The sequence below is a fragment of the Doryrhamphus excisus genome, linkage group LG21 (assembly GCF_037039965.1).
Source record: "Doryrhamphus excisus strain RoL-2023G ecotype Guam linkage group LG21, RoL_Dexc_Guam_v1.1, whole genome shotgun sequence".
Taxonomy (NCBI): domain Eukaryota; kingdom Metazoa; phylum Chordata; class Actinopteri; order Syngnathiformes; family Syngnathidae; genus Doryrhamphus; species Doryrhamphus excisus.
The window spans coordinates 12,766,400-12,779,826 of NC_136377.1; the positions used below are offsets into that span (position 1 = coordinate 12,766,400).

Genomic DNA, 13,427 nt, shown 5'->3' on the forward strand with positions numbered 1-13,427 from the left:
GAAATGTTTTAATTGCTCAGTCACTTTTGATGTATTTTTTACTTAAAATATTGACATAATAGAGGCATTGGAATACTTACCTGGTGATTATATTATTACTACATATGTATATTTTAATCATAGCTGTCTGAAAAAAAGTATACAGTAGAATTACAATACAATTCAAGTGAATAAACGTGTATCCAATACTGGTACTTCAATGTACTGTTGTAAATATGTAGGAAAAGGTTGTGATTTGAGTTAAACTCCAGGCCAGCTGGTGGCGCTAATGTACACGGATTCCAGATCAGTCGGTGACACTAATGTACACTATTGAAGAAGACCAGAAGGAACTCGAAGAGGTCGCGGACTGCAAGCGCACCGACGCAGAGAATTGAAAAGGTATTTATGTGGTTTTAATGCACGTAAACCTTTCCGTGCCACGTCGTTTTTAGTTAAATTGGTAAATGAAGACTTCTAAACACTGGCCTTCTTTTATAGAAGTTCTGTTTGGCTTCTCTTTGAAGTAGCCTGAGAGCTAACCATATATTGATGACCGGATATCGGCGTTTGCTAACTGCAGTCAATACATCAATTATATATTTGAGTTGGACTTCAGTAGTTCATCTTTGTTCTTTAAAAATATTTTATTTTTGTTTTGTTTATTGTATATCTGATACTTAACCCCTAGTCTGGCAGGAAATTGAGCCGCTATTAATGACAAAGAATAATGTTAGCATAGCATGCTAACAGCTGTGCTAACCTAACCGGCTTGATGTTGCATTTCTTTTGCCTTGTGTTGTTTATTTACACCTTATCTCACGGCACTCTTGGTTTAGTTTCCTACAATGAATATGTTTAATAATGACTGACCAATCGCTCTGATTCTATTGCCTATCCTATATTTATGTTTTTCTCCCCACAGATGGGAGACAGTGACGACGAGTATGATCGCAGAAGAAGGGACAAATTCAGACGGGAAAGAAGTGACTATGACCGTTCCAGGGAGAGAGAGGACAGGCACAGAGATGAGTGGAATGATAGGTAAGAAACAGTCACGGCCCAATAAGCACATTCATTTCTAAAAAGTGGTCTGGTCCTGTCATCCTTGAGTTTGTTATTGATTGGGTTGTATTTGCCAGAGAGTGGGACAGAGGCAGGGAGCGGAGAAGCCGAGGCGAGTACCGGGATTACGACCGAGGTCGAAGAGAGAGATTCACCCCTCCCAGACACGACATGAGTCCCCAGCAGAAACGCATGAGAAGAGACTGGTGAGTTTAACTGCAGCCCTGTTCCACAGTCGTCAGATTATTGGCATTTATGAACCTCTGTTATGCTTCCCTGGAAGGGATGACCACGGTGGTGATCCCTACCGTGGTGGGTATGACATGGGCTACGGAGGTGGAGGAGGGCCAAGTTACGGCCCACCACAGCAGTGGGGCCACCCTGACCTGCACCTCATGCAGCCTCATCACGGCATCCCCATTCAAGCCAGGTGAGAGACTTAAATGAGATCTTAAGAACAGGGATGGGAAGGATCTGATATTTTGTTGGCGTGGTTGTCTATTAAAGCAAGTTATAATAATAGTTATTATAAATACAGTGATGCATTCCAATTTACTGTACTTGCACATATCCCCACCAGTAATTGGTGCATCAACAGTTTTAGCCCTCCTTCATGGGCAATGTTAATTTTTTTTAAAGATGTAATTTTTGGAAATTGGGCATACCAATGTATGACTATAATACTAAAATATTGCTAGAAACAATGGGAGACTTGTTGTTCTGGAATGTAATCTCTTCTCTTTTATTAGACTGGGGAATATCCATGAAATGGACTTGGGTCCACCCCCTCCAATAATGAAGACCTTTAAGGAGTTCCTGCTGTCGCTGGATGACTCTGTGGATGAGACTGAAGCGGTTAAGCGCTACAATGAGTACAAGCTGGACTACCGCCGGCAACAGATGCAGGATTTCTTCTTGGCTCACAAAGATGAGGAGTGGTACGGTCTTGACTCTCTTTTCTATCCATGTCTTAATTACCTGTTAGTAAATTTATAATGCATTCTTCATTCTTAAATATGTGTTCATTGTGATCACCCTCTAAGTTATTGAAGATAAGATTCATGTAGTTAGCTTGGGCCTGATCCTGTGCTGTGTGCATTGTAGTGTAATGTTAATGGTCTTTTGTGTCGCTAATGAATGAAGAATTTGTACCACCAGTGCATATGAAGCACTTCTCTAATTTGTCTAATGTCAAACTGAGGTGCTGTTGCACTCAAAAGTAGGAACAGGCCCACAGTTTCTTATTGATGACTTGTGTGTGAAGAAAATCAACCCAAATTCTACATCCAGCTGCAGTTGACCAAAATCTATGTAAAAAGATTTGCACTTATTAATAAACCTTGCCAAAGTGCGTCCTGTGATACGTGCCCCCCATGAGATTGTTACTGAAACAAGCCTCTCTAAATTGGAGTACCATCATGTAACAGAAATCAGAGAGAGGACATTGTTATCATTTGGGTTGATTTTCATGATAAGTTTCCACAGTTTTGTCCTGCCTGTTAATGCTTACTATACTTATTTCACAGGCATCATGCAAAATTGTTCTGTTTTGACATAACCATTTTCCTTCCTTCATCCCCACTACCACGTTGACGGCGTGTTTTTTCCTGAAGAAAAAGTGGAACTCTGCAACAATCGGATTTAGACAGCAAGGGCATGCACTGCGCACAATGCAGTTGCACTTAGACACACAGTAACAGGGCTTTTAGATAGATAGGACGATTCCTCCCGCGCTTGGAGTTTTCTTGTTTTCGGCTTTTTCCTCCACCATTTTCTTTTTATATTTGGATCAAATCGAATCCCAAAACTCAAAATGTGTATACAGAAACACCAATGGGGTGAAGTGGAGCCAATTCTTACAGAGGAGACCTCTCTGTATTTATTTGTTATTAAAGTGGCAGAACACAAGGTAACTGGAGTTCACTCAGTGAACATTTCAATATGTGCATTTTTTTTATTCTGTTGTAATTTTTCCCAGCTGTGGTGAGTTGATTGCAAACTTTACTAATGCTTAACAATAAACCATGATGATCAAAGAGTTAACATGTAATAAATAAAAGCATATCAATTACAGTATATTGATTCTTCTGTATATTAACTTTCATTCCACTGATTTAATTTGTGCATATTTGAAAAATTCACGCCAAGTATCATCATGATGTGGAATGATTTCTTAGATGATTAATTCTTTTCAATTGCTTCATGTTTATGAGTCTAATTTTATACTTCCTAACTTCTACATCTCGTTCATCCCGCCCCTCGCCATTCTCTCCCCCACTGTTTTGTGGACCCACCAACTCCGGACACAGGTTCAGGTCTAAGTACCACCCAGATGAGGCCAGTCGGCTTAAGTTGGAGGGACTGAGAGCCCTGAACAACCGCTTGAATGTCTTCACGTTCCTGATGGAGAACGCCTGGTTTGACACCGTCTCTTTGGACATCGAACAGACACCGGCCATCATTAAAGTCCTGGATGCAGGTGAACATCCCATCAAATGTATCAGTTTGTGAGGACACACAAGTGTAGGCGCCTAGAGAATATCTTCTCTTTCAGCTGTGATAAAGATGGAAGGAGGGACAGATCATGATCTTCGCATCTTGGAATTGCCACTTGAGGAGCAGGAGGACAGGGAAAAGTCAGCACCTGGTGGAGCAGAAACTCAAAAGAGTGACCGTCACAAGAACATGGATGGGGACTGCAAACCTTCAGCGGCCAAAGACAAGGATGAAAAGGTATATGGTTGGCCACCACAGATGGTTAATGAATATATGACTAAATGAATATGGTAGGAGAAACACCGCTCTTTATGCCTAATAGATTTCAGTTGTAAACATTTTTTAATTGCCCTATAGAACGAGAGTGATTCTGCCTCCAATGAAAGGACTGTTGCAGGAGACGGGGATGTCAAAGATGAAACAGAGAAAGCGGTCGAGGGAGAAAAACCTGAACCCAAGAAGGTTTGTGTTGCCTTCAATGATTTTCTTCAGGAACCCGGAATGTTCAATGTGCCTCTGGTATGCTATTTTGATTTGTCCAGCCAAGGAGAAAGAGGAAGCGCAGCGCAGACAGCGATGATGAAGCCAGTGCCTCTGAGAGCGACTCTGACTCTGAATCTGACTCCAACTCTATCTGTTCTGAAAAATCGGTGAAGAAGGAAGAGGCAGAAGATAAGGATGAGGGTGAGGAAGGTGGAGGTGAGAAAAGCATTTTTATTTTATAATACGTAGCAAGTGAAAAAGACTTTCATATACACACACACACACACACACACCAATCTGCTTTCACCCATTGAAGATGATAAACCAAAACCGAATGCTGAAGAGGAGGAAAAAGTGGAGAAAAAGGTCAAGGATGACACCCCTAGACCACGGCCTCTTCACAAGACGTGCTCTCTCTTCATGAGGAGCATTGCTCCCACCATTTCCAAGGCTGAGATTATAGCTGTGAGTTGATCACTCACGATTCTGTATTTCCGATTCAGTGATGTGTGTTCTGTGTAAGGATATCCTCCTGACATCTTGTTTCCTCTTATCAGCTGTGTCGCAGGTACCCTGGCTTCCTGCGTGTCTGCTTGGCTGACCCTCATCCAGATCGCAGGTTAATCACGTACAACTAACATGTGGCTCTCTTTACAATGCCTTTTAGCTTCTGCTTCCTTACTGTGGCTGTATGACTACTTAAAAAGCGGTGTGGTATTGTAGGTTTTATCGACGCTGCTGGGTAACATTTGACCGCAGTGTCAATATCAAAGAAGTCTGCTGGAATCTTCAGAACATTCGCGTAAGTGGCACAAAGATCTTTATCACTGCACGTAACTGCCAGGTCCCTACAGTATTCTCACATGTAGTGGTCTTTTTGTTGATATGGATTAGCGTTTCATTTAATTATTATTTTTAGTGTTTTAGTACTGTGTATGATGTCCTTCCTTGGGTCAAGTTTTCCATGTGTTGGACCTGTGCCTGTTACAGTTACGTGACTGTGAGCTGGCACCAGGCGTCAACAGGGATCTGGTGCGAAGGGTGCGCAATGTGAACGGCATCACTCAGCACAAGCAGATACTGCGGAATGACATTAAGATGGCCGCCAAGCTAATCCACGCCCTGGATGAGAAAGGACAGCTGTGGTGCAGCCCGGCCCAGAAGGAGGGCCATAGCGCAGAGGTAGCACACAATATAAAGCGATTCATCTTAAATTGTCACATTAATCATTTAAAATGTATCATTGCAGAAGACTCAAAACCCCATCTTGAAGAATATAACTGATTACCTAATCGAGGAGGTGAGCGCTGAGGAGGAGGAGCTCCTGGGCTCCACAGGTGGGGTGGATCAAGAAGAGAACCCCAAGGAGGGTCACTCAGCAGAGATGACTGTGGAGAAAGATGAAAAGCTTGCCAAGGTTTCCATCGGCATTTGCTATTTGTTTCCCTATCTTGTTTATATTGCCACTTCATGCTTTGAAATGTACATTGTCGTTGATCAGGTGTTGGACCGCCTGATCTTATATCTACGCATTGTGCATTCCATCGATTATTACAATGCTTGTGAATACCCAAGTGAAGATGAGATGCCAAACCGCTGTGGAATGATCCACGTTCGCGGACCTGTGCCGCCAAACCGCATTTCAAACGGAGAAGGTCAGTGACTTATGTAGCACAGACGAGCATTGTACAAAGACTGACTGTTTTATAGCTGTGGCTTTAATGCCGGAATTGATCTTGTTCTTGTTTTATGTGCATGAACGTATTAACTCCCCTCTACCTTTTTATCTAATTGTATCCCACTGGGCTACATGATATTTATAGTCTTTCACGTCTGCTGCCGCCATGGTTGTGTGTGCGTATGCATTCACGTCTCCAAATTGTCCAGACATATATGAACAGTGAGAATGTTTGTCTATGTGTGTCCTGTGATTGGCTGGCAACCAGTCCGGGGTGTACCTTGCCTCCCGCACAACAATCACCCGGGATAGGCTCCACCATGCCCCAGCAACCCTAATCAGGATTAAGTGGCATTAAAGATGGATTGATTATTCCCATTTTAGGATTTAAACACAGTTGAAGTTTGATTTACTTCCAAAATAAGTGCAGAGATCATCTGGAAGATGGGCTACATTGTGGTCATCTGTGACCACGCATTTGCTCTTGGGCATTTACTCGATACCAGGGGTCTCAAACTCAACTAATTTTTCGGCACTATGGCACTGTGATTGTAGTCATGTTCTCTTTAGGCACCCCCTGTTCATTTCACTGAGTGACATAGTCACTGTTGGTTCGGTGCTGGCTATTGCTTGCCCAATTAAAGAGCCCCTTCCTTTAAGCAAGCTAAAGTACCTCAAGCCATCTCACCAGGGTTTGTGGGTGCACGTATACTGAACTTGATGTCAGATGTGGGGGCATAAAAGCTCCATTTTTGAGACCTCTATTGTATAATTTGACTGATATATGAAGTGAAACTGTGTGCTCTCATTAGAATTACATTCTTTACGTATTGTTAATAGCAACCAGGCGTTAATACTGCTCTTGTATCAAATAGTGCAACAATGGCAGAAGATGATGGAGGACAAGCTGGGTTCTTTGTATAGTTCCAAAGAAGTCCTGTCTGAGGAAGAGGCAGCCAAGATGGGTCGCAAGGACCCCGCTGAGGAGGTGGAGAAGTTTGTTTCTGCCAACACGCAGGAGCTCGGAAAGGACAAGTGGCTTTGTCCACTTAGTGGCAAGAAGTTTAAGGTACATTATTTGTGACATTTTTCCGAGAATGAACATGGTTGTTTAGATTGCACGATTGATTTAAGGGCCCAGAGTTTGTACGAAAACACATCCTGAACAAACACGGGGACAAAATTGAAGAGGTGAAAAAGGAGGTGGTGTTCTTCAATAATTTCTTGATGGATGCCAAGAGGCCATCTCTGCCGGAAATTAAACTTCCTCCTCTTCCAACTCCCGGTCAAGGTGGGCTTGTCAACATTTGACTGATCACTTCCGATTACAATGGATGTTTATCCGCTGTCTTTAACTAATATGAGCGTTTTTTTATTCTTCAGGTTTGCTTTCTCCTGCCATGCCATTCCCTCCTCAAGGTCCTCAGGGCCCAATGGCCTTTGCACAGCCCCGCCCCCCACTGATGGGCTATGGTGGTATGTGCAGTAGTTGTTCTCGTTTGTAGTTGTTATCCACTTTGTGGATAGTGACCCCTGAATGCTTCCCAAATTGTAGGCGGACCCCCTTACCCACCTAACCATTTTGGAGGCGGGCGAGGCAACTACGACAACTTCCGTGGACAAGGCGGATACCTTGGAAAGCCACGCAACATCAGGTAAGACCGCTACTCTGTGATTGTTATACACCTGGAGACACAATAGAATTGAATCCCTAATTGGGTTCTCTGTTCCAGAATGTCACGTGGTGATCCCAGAAACATCATTGAATACCGTGATTTGGATGCACCAGATGATACGGACTTCTTTTAGAAGGTTCACTTGGCCCTGTCAGTTATTTTTTTTTTCTCAAATGTAGGGTTTTTGTTAGTTTTTTTTGCTTTGTAACTACTGTGTATTGCATTGCATGTACACCCATTACTCAATAAAGCTGTCAACCTTATAATATTTAATCTGCACAGATACCTGAGTTGTGCCACAGAGACAAAACATCAATCAAAGTCACAATACTGTTAATGTACACTCACACACATTTATTTTAATATGGTGCTGGAGTGCATTATTTGTGTTTCTAGTTTAGACGCATACAGTATGTGAAGATATGGTGCCCTCTACTGGGCGAAGCTTTAAATTACACTGAGTTCCAGTTGGCCATTTTTAAAAAGTGGAAAATATATTAGATGTAGAAAAAATAAACTGTGGTACTTTCTTTAACAAATCTATAGTGAAAAACAACCAATGATGTTTGATTTCTTTCATACACTGAAACACATTGTGAGCATCAAGTTGAATTATTGCGGAATTATAACTCCAGTATATTTATAAAACACTGACATAAATGGCCCATCTGATGTAGTTGTTGCCGTCATTGTTAAGTTCTCACGTTTCTTGAAGGGATTTTGAAGCGATAATGTCTAGTTTTATGAATTCTACACAACACACCCACATAATGACCAGTTATAGTCCATTGAGGTCCCAAACAACAAACAAGTGAAACCTCTAAATGAAACAAAGCTTGTGACTCTCTGAAAGTCCACACCTGACTTTGTGGTCGTGGAATAACTGTGACAGGGCGTCCATGTAAAGTTGATGATAGTGGTCCACCTCCTCCTCTGTGGGTGTGGCACGCTGAGGCATGGAGATGGGACTTCCCACTAGGAAGGAGGGTAGGTGTTTAGAATATAGCAGGCACATGATCTCCGCTTGCGGGAATGAAGACTCACCCACTGTGGTGATGGGAGTCCTGTAGGGCAGCACTGCCCAGCGCTCACCGACAAACAAGCAAGGGGCAAAACCCACAATTCTTTTAAACAGGTCCTGTAATCTCCGACCAAGTGTACCCTCTGCGAAGACGATCTGATGGAAGAGCTCAGTTTCCCCGAAGGAGTAAACGGGCACCAGGTCAGCCCTGTGTATGGTATCGCAATGTTGCAGTAATGTCATCAGATGCTGCCTATGGGTGAGTATCTGGATAAGCAGTGTTCTCACCCAAACTCAAGCGCCATCCTAACAAATCCTTTTCTCTGCTTCAGCAGGACTGTCTGTTCTCCAGGACGGGAGGCCAGAGACTCTGCAGCGCCGCCTATCACTATTACCACTGCGTTTCCTGTGCCCTTCTTGGACAGAAGGTGGACAAGGCATGACTTGCTGACTGGAACCAGGCCTGTTTAAACAAAGTAAGACAATGCATTATTCTGTTGTATACACAGCTATAGAGACGGCCAACTTGTTAGAAATACCTCCACCCATCAAGTACTCCCGGAAAAATGGGATGCGAAAGAGCCCAGCCAATATGGCTAAAGAGGCCCGCATCCCAGGAAAAGCCTCTGGGAAGCCACAGCAATCTGCACTGAAGCAGCCGAAGGCTCCAATACTCATTATACCGTGTGGGTGACAGCCTAAGATGTAGTTTTTGTTTGGACTCAGCTCAGCCGTCTTCACCAACTGAACAAGAGAATGAAAAGCTCACCATTCGGAAGTCTGCGTTAGAAATTAGGTTGTATTATACCTAATCACAGACGAGTACGCACTCCAGTACAAGTGAAATGATGAATGTGGATTCAAATATGCACAGGTGGGTTTTACCTTGATCGGAAAATAGTCTCGGAAGTGTTCCCACACCTTCCACCTCCTCACAAATTGTTTTCTCCTGCTATCTGTAACATAATTCAGGTGAAGAAGAATATCATACAGTGTATCTGGGGCGGCTTAAAGAGTCTATAATTCAATCATTTGAATTTAAGGTCTTAAAATGTCTAACCATAGAAGGGCAAACTGGTCGAGGGGGGGCAGACTATATATTGATACATGCCCACTATTTTTTTTTTTACTGAATAAGACACCCGGAATGTAAGTGAATAAAGGATGCATGAAGTCAGCCATCGCATGTCCGACATGATCAAGTTCAAATAAAGTTTTCCTCCCATTCCATGTGGAAATGGTACGTTTTTGGCTTTTTACTTTGCACCGTTTTCCACCCTGAAGTCAAGAATAAATAAATTGGCGGCTAACTAGTTAGCTTAGAAACTGCTACTCTTTAAAGTGTTTCTAGGGGAGTGGAGGAGAAGGACAAAGAAACCAAAAACGTACCACTTCCTCACAGAACGGGAGGAGAAAGTTCTTTCACTCAATCCCAGCCATGGCAAGTGTCCATGCAGTATGAAATGTAATGTAATGCATAACATTACTGATGCCTAGTTACCAAAATACTACATATAATTTGTCTTTCAACATTTTTTGACTAATAATAGGCCATAGTCAACCATGAAACAGTGATCATTGATTAATTATTTTGAGGGAGCATAGCAAGGGATCTCCCAATATCATGAAATCATTTGAACTTAATTGCTTTTTGCCCCGGTAATCTGACTTTTTACTTTTCTTACAATCTTTCAAACTTGAATTGAGGGGAAAAAAAAGGCTACCCACCATGAATGGCTACATTGTCTCACAACTCTTGTCATTTCCTTTACCTCTCTCAGGGGTCTGCCAGTCAATCACAAGCCATATGAAGGACAGAGTGGGAAGCAGCCACAGGGATGTAAACATCAGCGCCACCATCAAGATGATACATGTCACACCTCCAGTTGAATGCAAATGGAAGGTTATAAGACATGCGGGCAAGCACTAATAGTAGCCTCAAAGTACAGATGAAGTCAACATACCCAAGAAGAGAAAGGTCAGTATCCATTGTAGAACACTTATGGCTTCTAAAAACTCCTTCCTTTGAGTTTTTGCATCTGTCATGTTGGTAACCTGCAACATGAGCATCTTTCTTTGAGTTGTCGTCCGCATGAAAACTTCAAAATCAAATCAAGCTTGACTTTGATTGACCCTAATGCTAATGCTGGACACAGTATTAAAACTGTTATTAACAGCCATCCAACACCTCACCCCTCTACACCATCAGTAGACATTCACAATGATACACTCACACGCATAGAAAAAGGGGGTCTAGAACAGGGGTGGGCAAACTACGGCCCGGGGGCCACATCCGGCCCGCCAAGTGTTTGAATACGGCCCGCCCAATCTTTCCAAAGTATTTCATTTAAACTCAACATACAACCTGGCATCATGGCCTGAGCCAACTTTTTGATGGTTTTATTAATTTCGTTTTTTGACATGGTCTGTTGTTTACAAAGTGCTCCTGAAAAAAGGGACACAAGCTAATAATAATAATAATAATTATTATTATTATATTATTATATTATTATTAGAGCTATTATGATTATTATAATTATTATATTAATGCTAATTATTATATTAATTATATATAATCTTATTGTTATATTTGCATATTTTACATAGTAATAATATAATAATTATTATTTTAATTTTATTGTAATTATTATAATATTTTATTATTTTTAAAATATTTAAATATAAATATAAAATAATAAATAATAATAGCAGATTGCATGACAATTTTACAGATACAATAATACCAGGTGGACTGTTACGTGTAAAATATATAGTCTGCCCCCCCCCCTCCCCCTGTAAATTTTGTCATATCAATGCGGCCCGCGAGTCAAAACGTTTGCCCACCCCTGGTCTAGAACACAAACTGCACCATTAGTCATAGCACTTTGTTAAGCTTATTATTCAAAACATAGATAATAGGTTAGAATAAAGTACACTAAAACCTTAGGCTAGAGTACTTTCAAATAAATAAAGTTATCCATAAATAATAATACTTCCTGGGTACCTAACAGCAGCCTTCGGGTCACCAGGAAGGCTTTGATGCAATAAATGGCTACACACTGAAGATAGCACTATGTTAAAAAGTGACATTTTAATGCAAAAATTACATTTTAGATGAATCCGGATGAACAGTACTCCGTATTTGGCAGACAAGACAACAGCAGCGTCAAATGACTCCCGACTGAATTAGCTCACAGGCAAAAGCAGCATTTGTAACTTGCTCACAAAGAAAGTTTTATAAGGCACACCAAGCACACCATTCCACACGTGTCCACAGGAATTTACACCATCAAGAAGCTCAATATATTAGTTTACCTGCTAGCTGCTAGATGCAAATGAAGCAGTGCTCCTTACACACACTTTGCACTTTAACCCTCAAAGCTCCTGATAACAAATCCACTCCCTCGATACTTTGGCACACGGGCCGTCAGTATACAAGATAAAACGTTTTATAATCACATTTTTTGGTCTAAACATTATGTGCCGTGTCTTGGAGAGAGACCATAGGATTTCACGGTCCAGTCTGAGTGAAGGTTCTATTTCTCCCAGTCACTAAATGACGCGTGCAGTGGTCATTCTCCAACTTCAAAGCAGCTCAGAGAACATTCCAGTCGTAGCTACGTTGTAATAAACACTCTATTTAGCTCCATAAATGGAACGCTCCTTTGTGCTTTGTTACAGTATTTCCAGTCCTCATAGAAATAAACAGAGCATGTCTTGTTTGTCTCGGAGCTCTGAGGAAACATGAGAAAGTCATATTTCTCTTGCTTGCCAGAGGGCAAAGCAACTTGAGTCAAACCGGTCACTTCCTGTATGACCTTCACAATACAAGCTTGACACAGAGAATCCAGTAAAATGCCTAAAGTATAATACATTTCTGGGAAATGTCACTTTTTTGCTCTTTTGCACTAATAAATCTAAAAAAAAATGATTTATGTTGTAAGAGAATAAGAAGTGGCTACACGGCGGATAAGTGTTTAGCGCGCAGGCCTCACAGCTGGGAGACCCGAGTTCAATTCCACCCTCTGCCATCTATGTGTGGAGTTTGCATGTTCTCCCTGTGCATGCGTGGGTTTTCTCCGGATATTCCGGTTTCCTCCCACATTCCAAAAAACATGCTAGGTTAATTGGTGACTCCAAATTGTCCATAGGTATGAATGTGAGTGTGAATGGTTGTTTGTCTATATGTGCCCTGTGATTGGCTGGCGACCAGTCCAGGGTGTACCCCGCCTCTCTCCCGAAGACAGCTGGGATAGGCTCCAGCATGCCCCCGCGACCCTCGTGAGGATAAAAGGTAGAGAATGAATGAATAATAAGAAGTAGAACATGTGACCCCAATTTAAGAACCAAGGACAGCTCTCTTCCCCCTAATCAGCACCTTCTACACTACATCAACAAAAGTATTGCTTAATTAGAGGTCTGCTGTCCATACTAGAATTTTGGTGCTTTCCTAAAACTTCAGAAACTCATGATCAGAACAGATTCTTTGAAATAAACAAGGTACAAATGCTGACAGCTGCTAGCATGCCAAGCTTACCGGCTAACCTCTGGTAAAAGCGGTTGCCAAGCAACAGTGCTGAACAAAAAGCAAAATGATACCCGTCCTGGAGACCTGGGTCCAAAATGCGAAACAGGACCATTCAGTCTCTCAGATGAGGAGATTCTGACATTAGATTGCACCTTGGAGAATGGAAATCTGGGTTCAACATCATGTTTATTTCTAGATGACAAACATTATTATGATATTATACATAGTTATGTCATACCATGAGGGAGGAGATGACACTACACTACAGTTCCAGTCTGTACACTATTGAGGCAACTACAATAAAGCACCACATCCGATAGTGATGGCAAGGCAGCTTGTGTGTACTTCTAAACATATTTGCTTTGCTTTTCATGGTGATAATGACTTTTTGCAAATGCTTCATGTCCATCACGGTCGTCATAGACCAGTATGTCATTAAGCCCCGCCCTCCACCGGAACCCACTACTGTCACAAAGTCCGGTAGGAAACACTTATCACCTA

General features: G+C 41.9%; 2 protein-coding genes across 2 annotated transcripts; one reads left to right on the plus strand and one right to left on the minus strand.

The window, feature by feature from the left end:
• Positions 1-274: 274 nt before the first annotated feature.
• On the plus strand, positions 275-7,650 carry srrt (serrate RNA effector molecule homolog (Arabidopsis)). The gene is made up of 20 exons (XM_058087865.2): positions 275-381; positions 905-1,023; positions 1,122-1,250; positions 1,328-1,474; positions 1,794-1,982; positions 3,354-3,523; positions 3,599-3,777; positions 3,898-4,002; positions 4,083-4,239; positions 4,340-4,488; positions 4,581-4,642; positions 4,747-4,825; positions 5,014-5,205; positions 5,273-5,440; positions 5,525-5,678; positions 6,577-6,770; positions 6,836-6,992; positions 7,085-7,177; positions 7,257-7,356; positions 7,435-7,650. The coding sequence occupies exons 2-20, from the start codon at positions 905-907 to the stop codon at positions 7,508-7,510; spliced, it is 2,619 nt and encodes an 872-aa protein (XP_057943848.2). The 5' UTR covers positions 275-381; the 3' UTR covers positions 7,511-7,650.
• Positions 7,651-7,716: 66 nt separating this feature from the next.
• On the minus strand, positions 7,717-12,081 carry mogat3b (monoacylglycerol O-acyltransferase 3b). The gene is made up of 8 exons (XM_058087866.2): positions 11,714-12,081; positions 10,363-10,453; positions 10,171-10,278; positions 9,284-9,354; positions 8,938-9,142; positions 8,687-8,861; positions 8,422-8,606; positions 7,717-8,352 (listed from the first exon to the last, which is right to left on the minus strand). Exons 2-8 carry the CDS (start codon positions 10,442-10,444, stop codon positions 8,198-8,200), a joined length of 981 nt encoding a protein of 326 aa, XP_057943849.2. The 5' UTR covers positions 10,445-10,453; positions 11,714-12,081; the 3' UTR covers positions 7,717-8,197.
• Between the last annotated feature and the right edge of the window lie 1,346 nt (positions 12,082-13,427).

Bases quoted from the DNA above. Each gene is read 5' to 3' on its own strand.
- srrt (XM_058087865.2), top strand. From the start codon at position 905: ATGGGAGACAGTGACGACGAGTATGATCGCAGAAGAAGGGACAAATTC. The intron at 4,489-4,580 runs GTGAGTTGATCA...TCCTCTTATCAG, and splicing joins CCAAGGCTGAGATTATAGCT to CTGTGTCGCAGGTACCCTGG. The intron at 5,441-5,524 runs GTTTCCATCGGC...GTCGTTGATCAG, and splicing joins AAGATGAAAAGCTTGCCAAG to GTGTTGGACCGCCTGATCTT.
- mogat3b (XM_058087866.2), bottom strand. From the start codon at position 10,444: ATGACAGATGCAAAAACTCAAAGGAAGGAGTTTTTAGAAGCCATAAGT. The intron at 10,279-10,362 runs GTATGTTGACTT...ATTCAACTGGAG, and splicing joins ACTGACCTTTCTCTTCTTGG to GTGTGACATGTATCATCTTG. The intron at 9,355-10,170 runs GTAAAGGAAATG...ATTATGTTACAG, and splicing joins CTGGCAGACCCCTGAGAGAG to ATAGCAGGAGAAAACAATTT.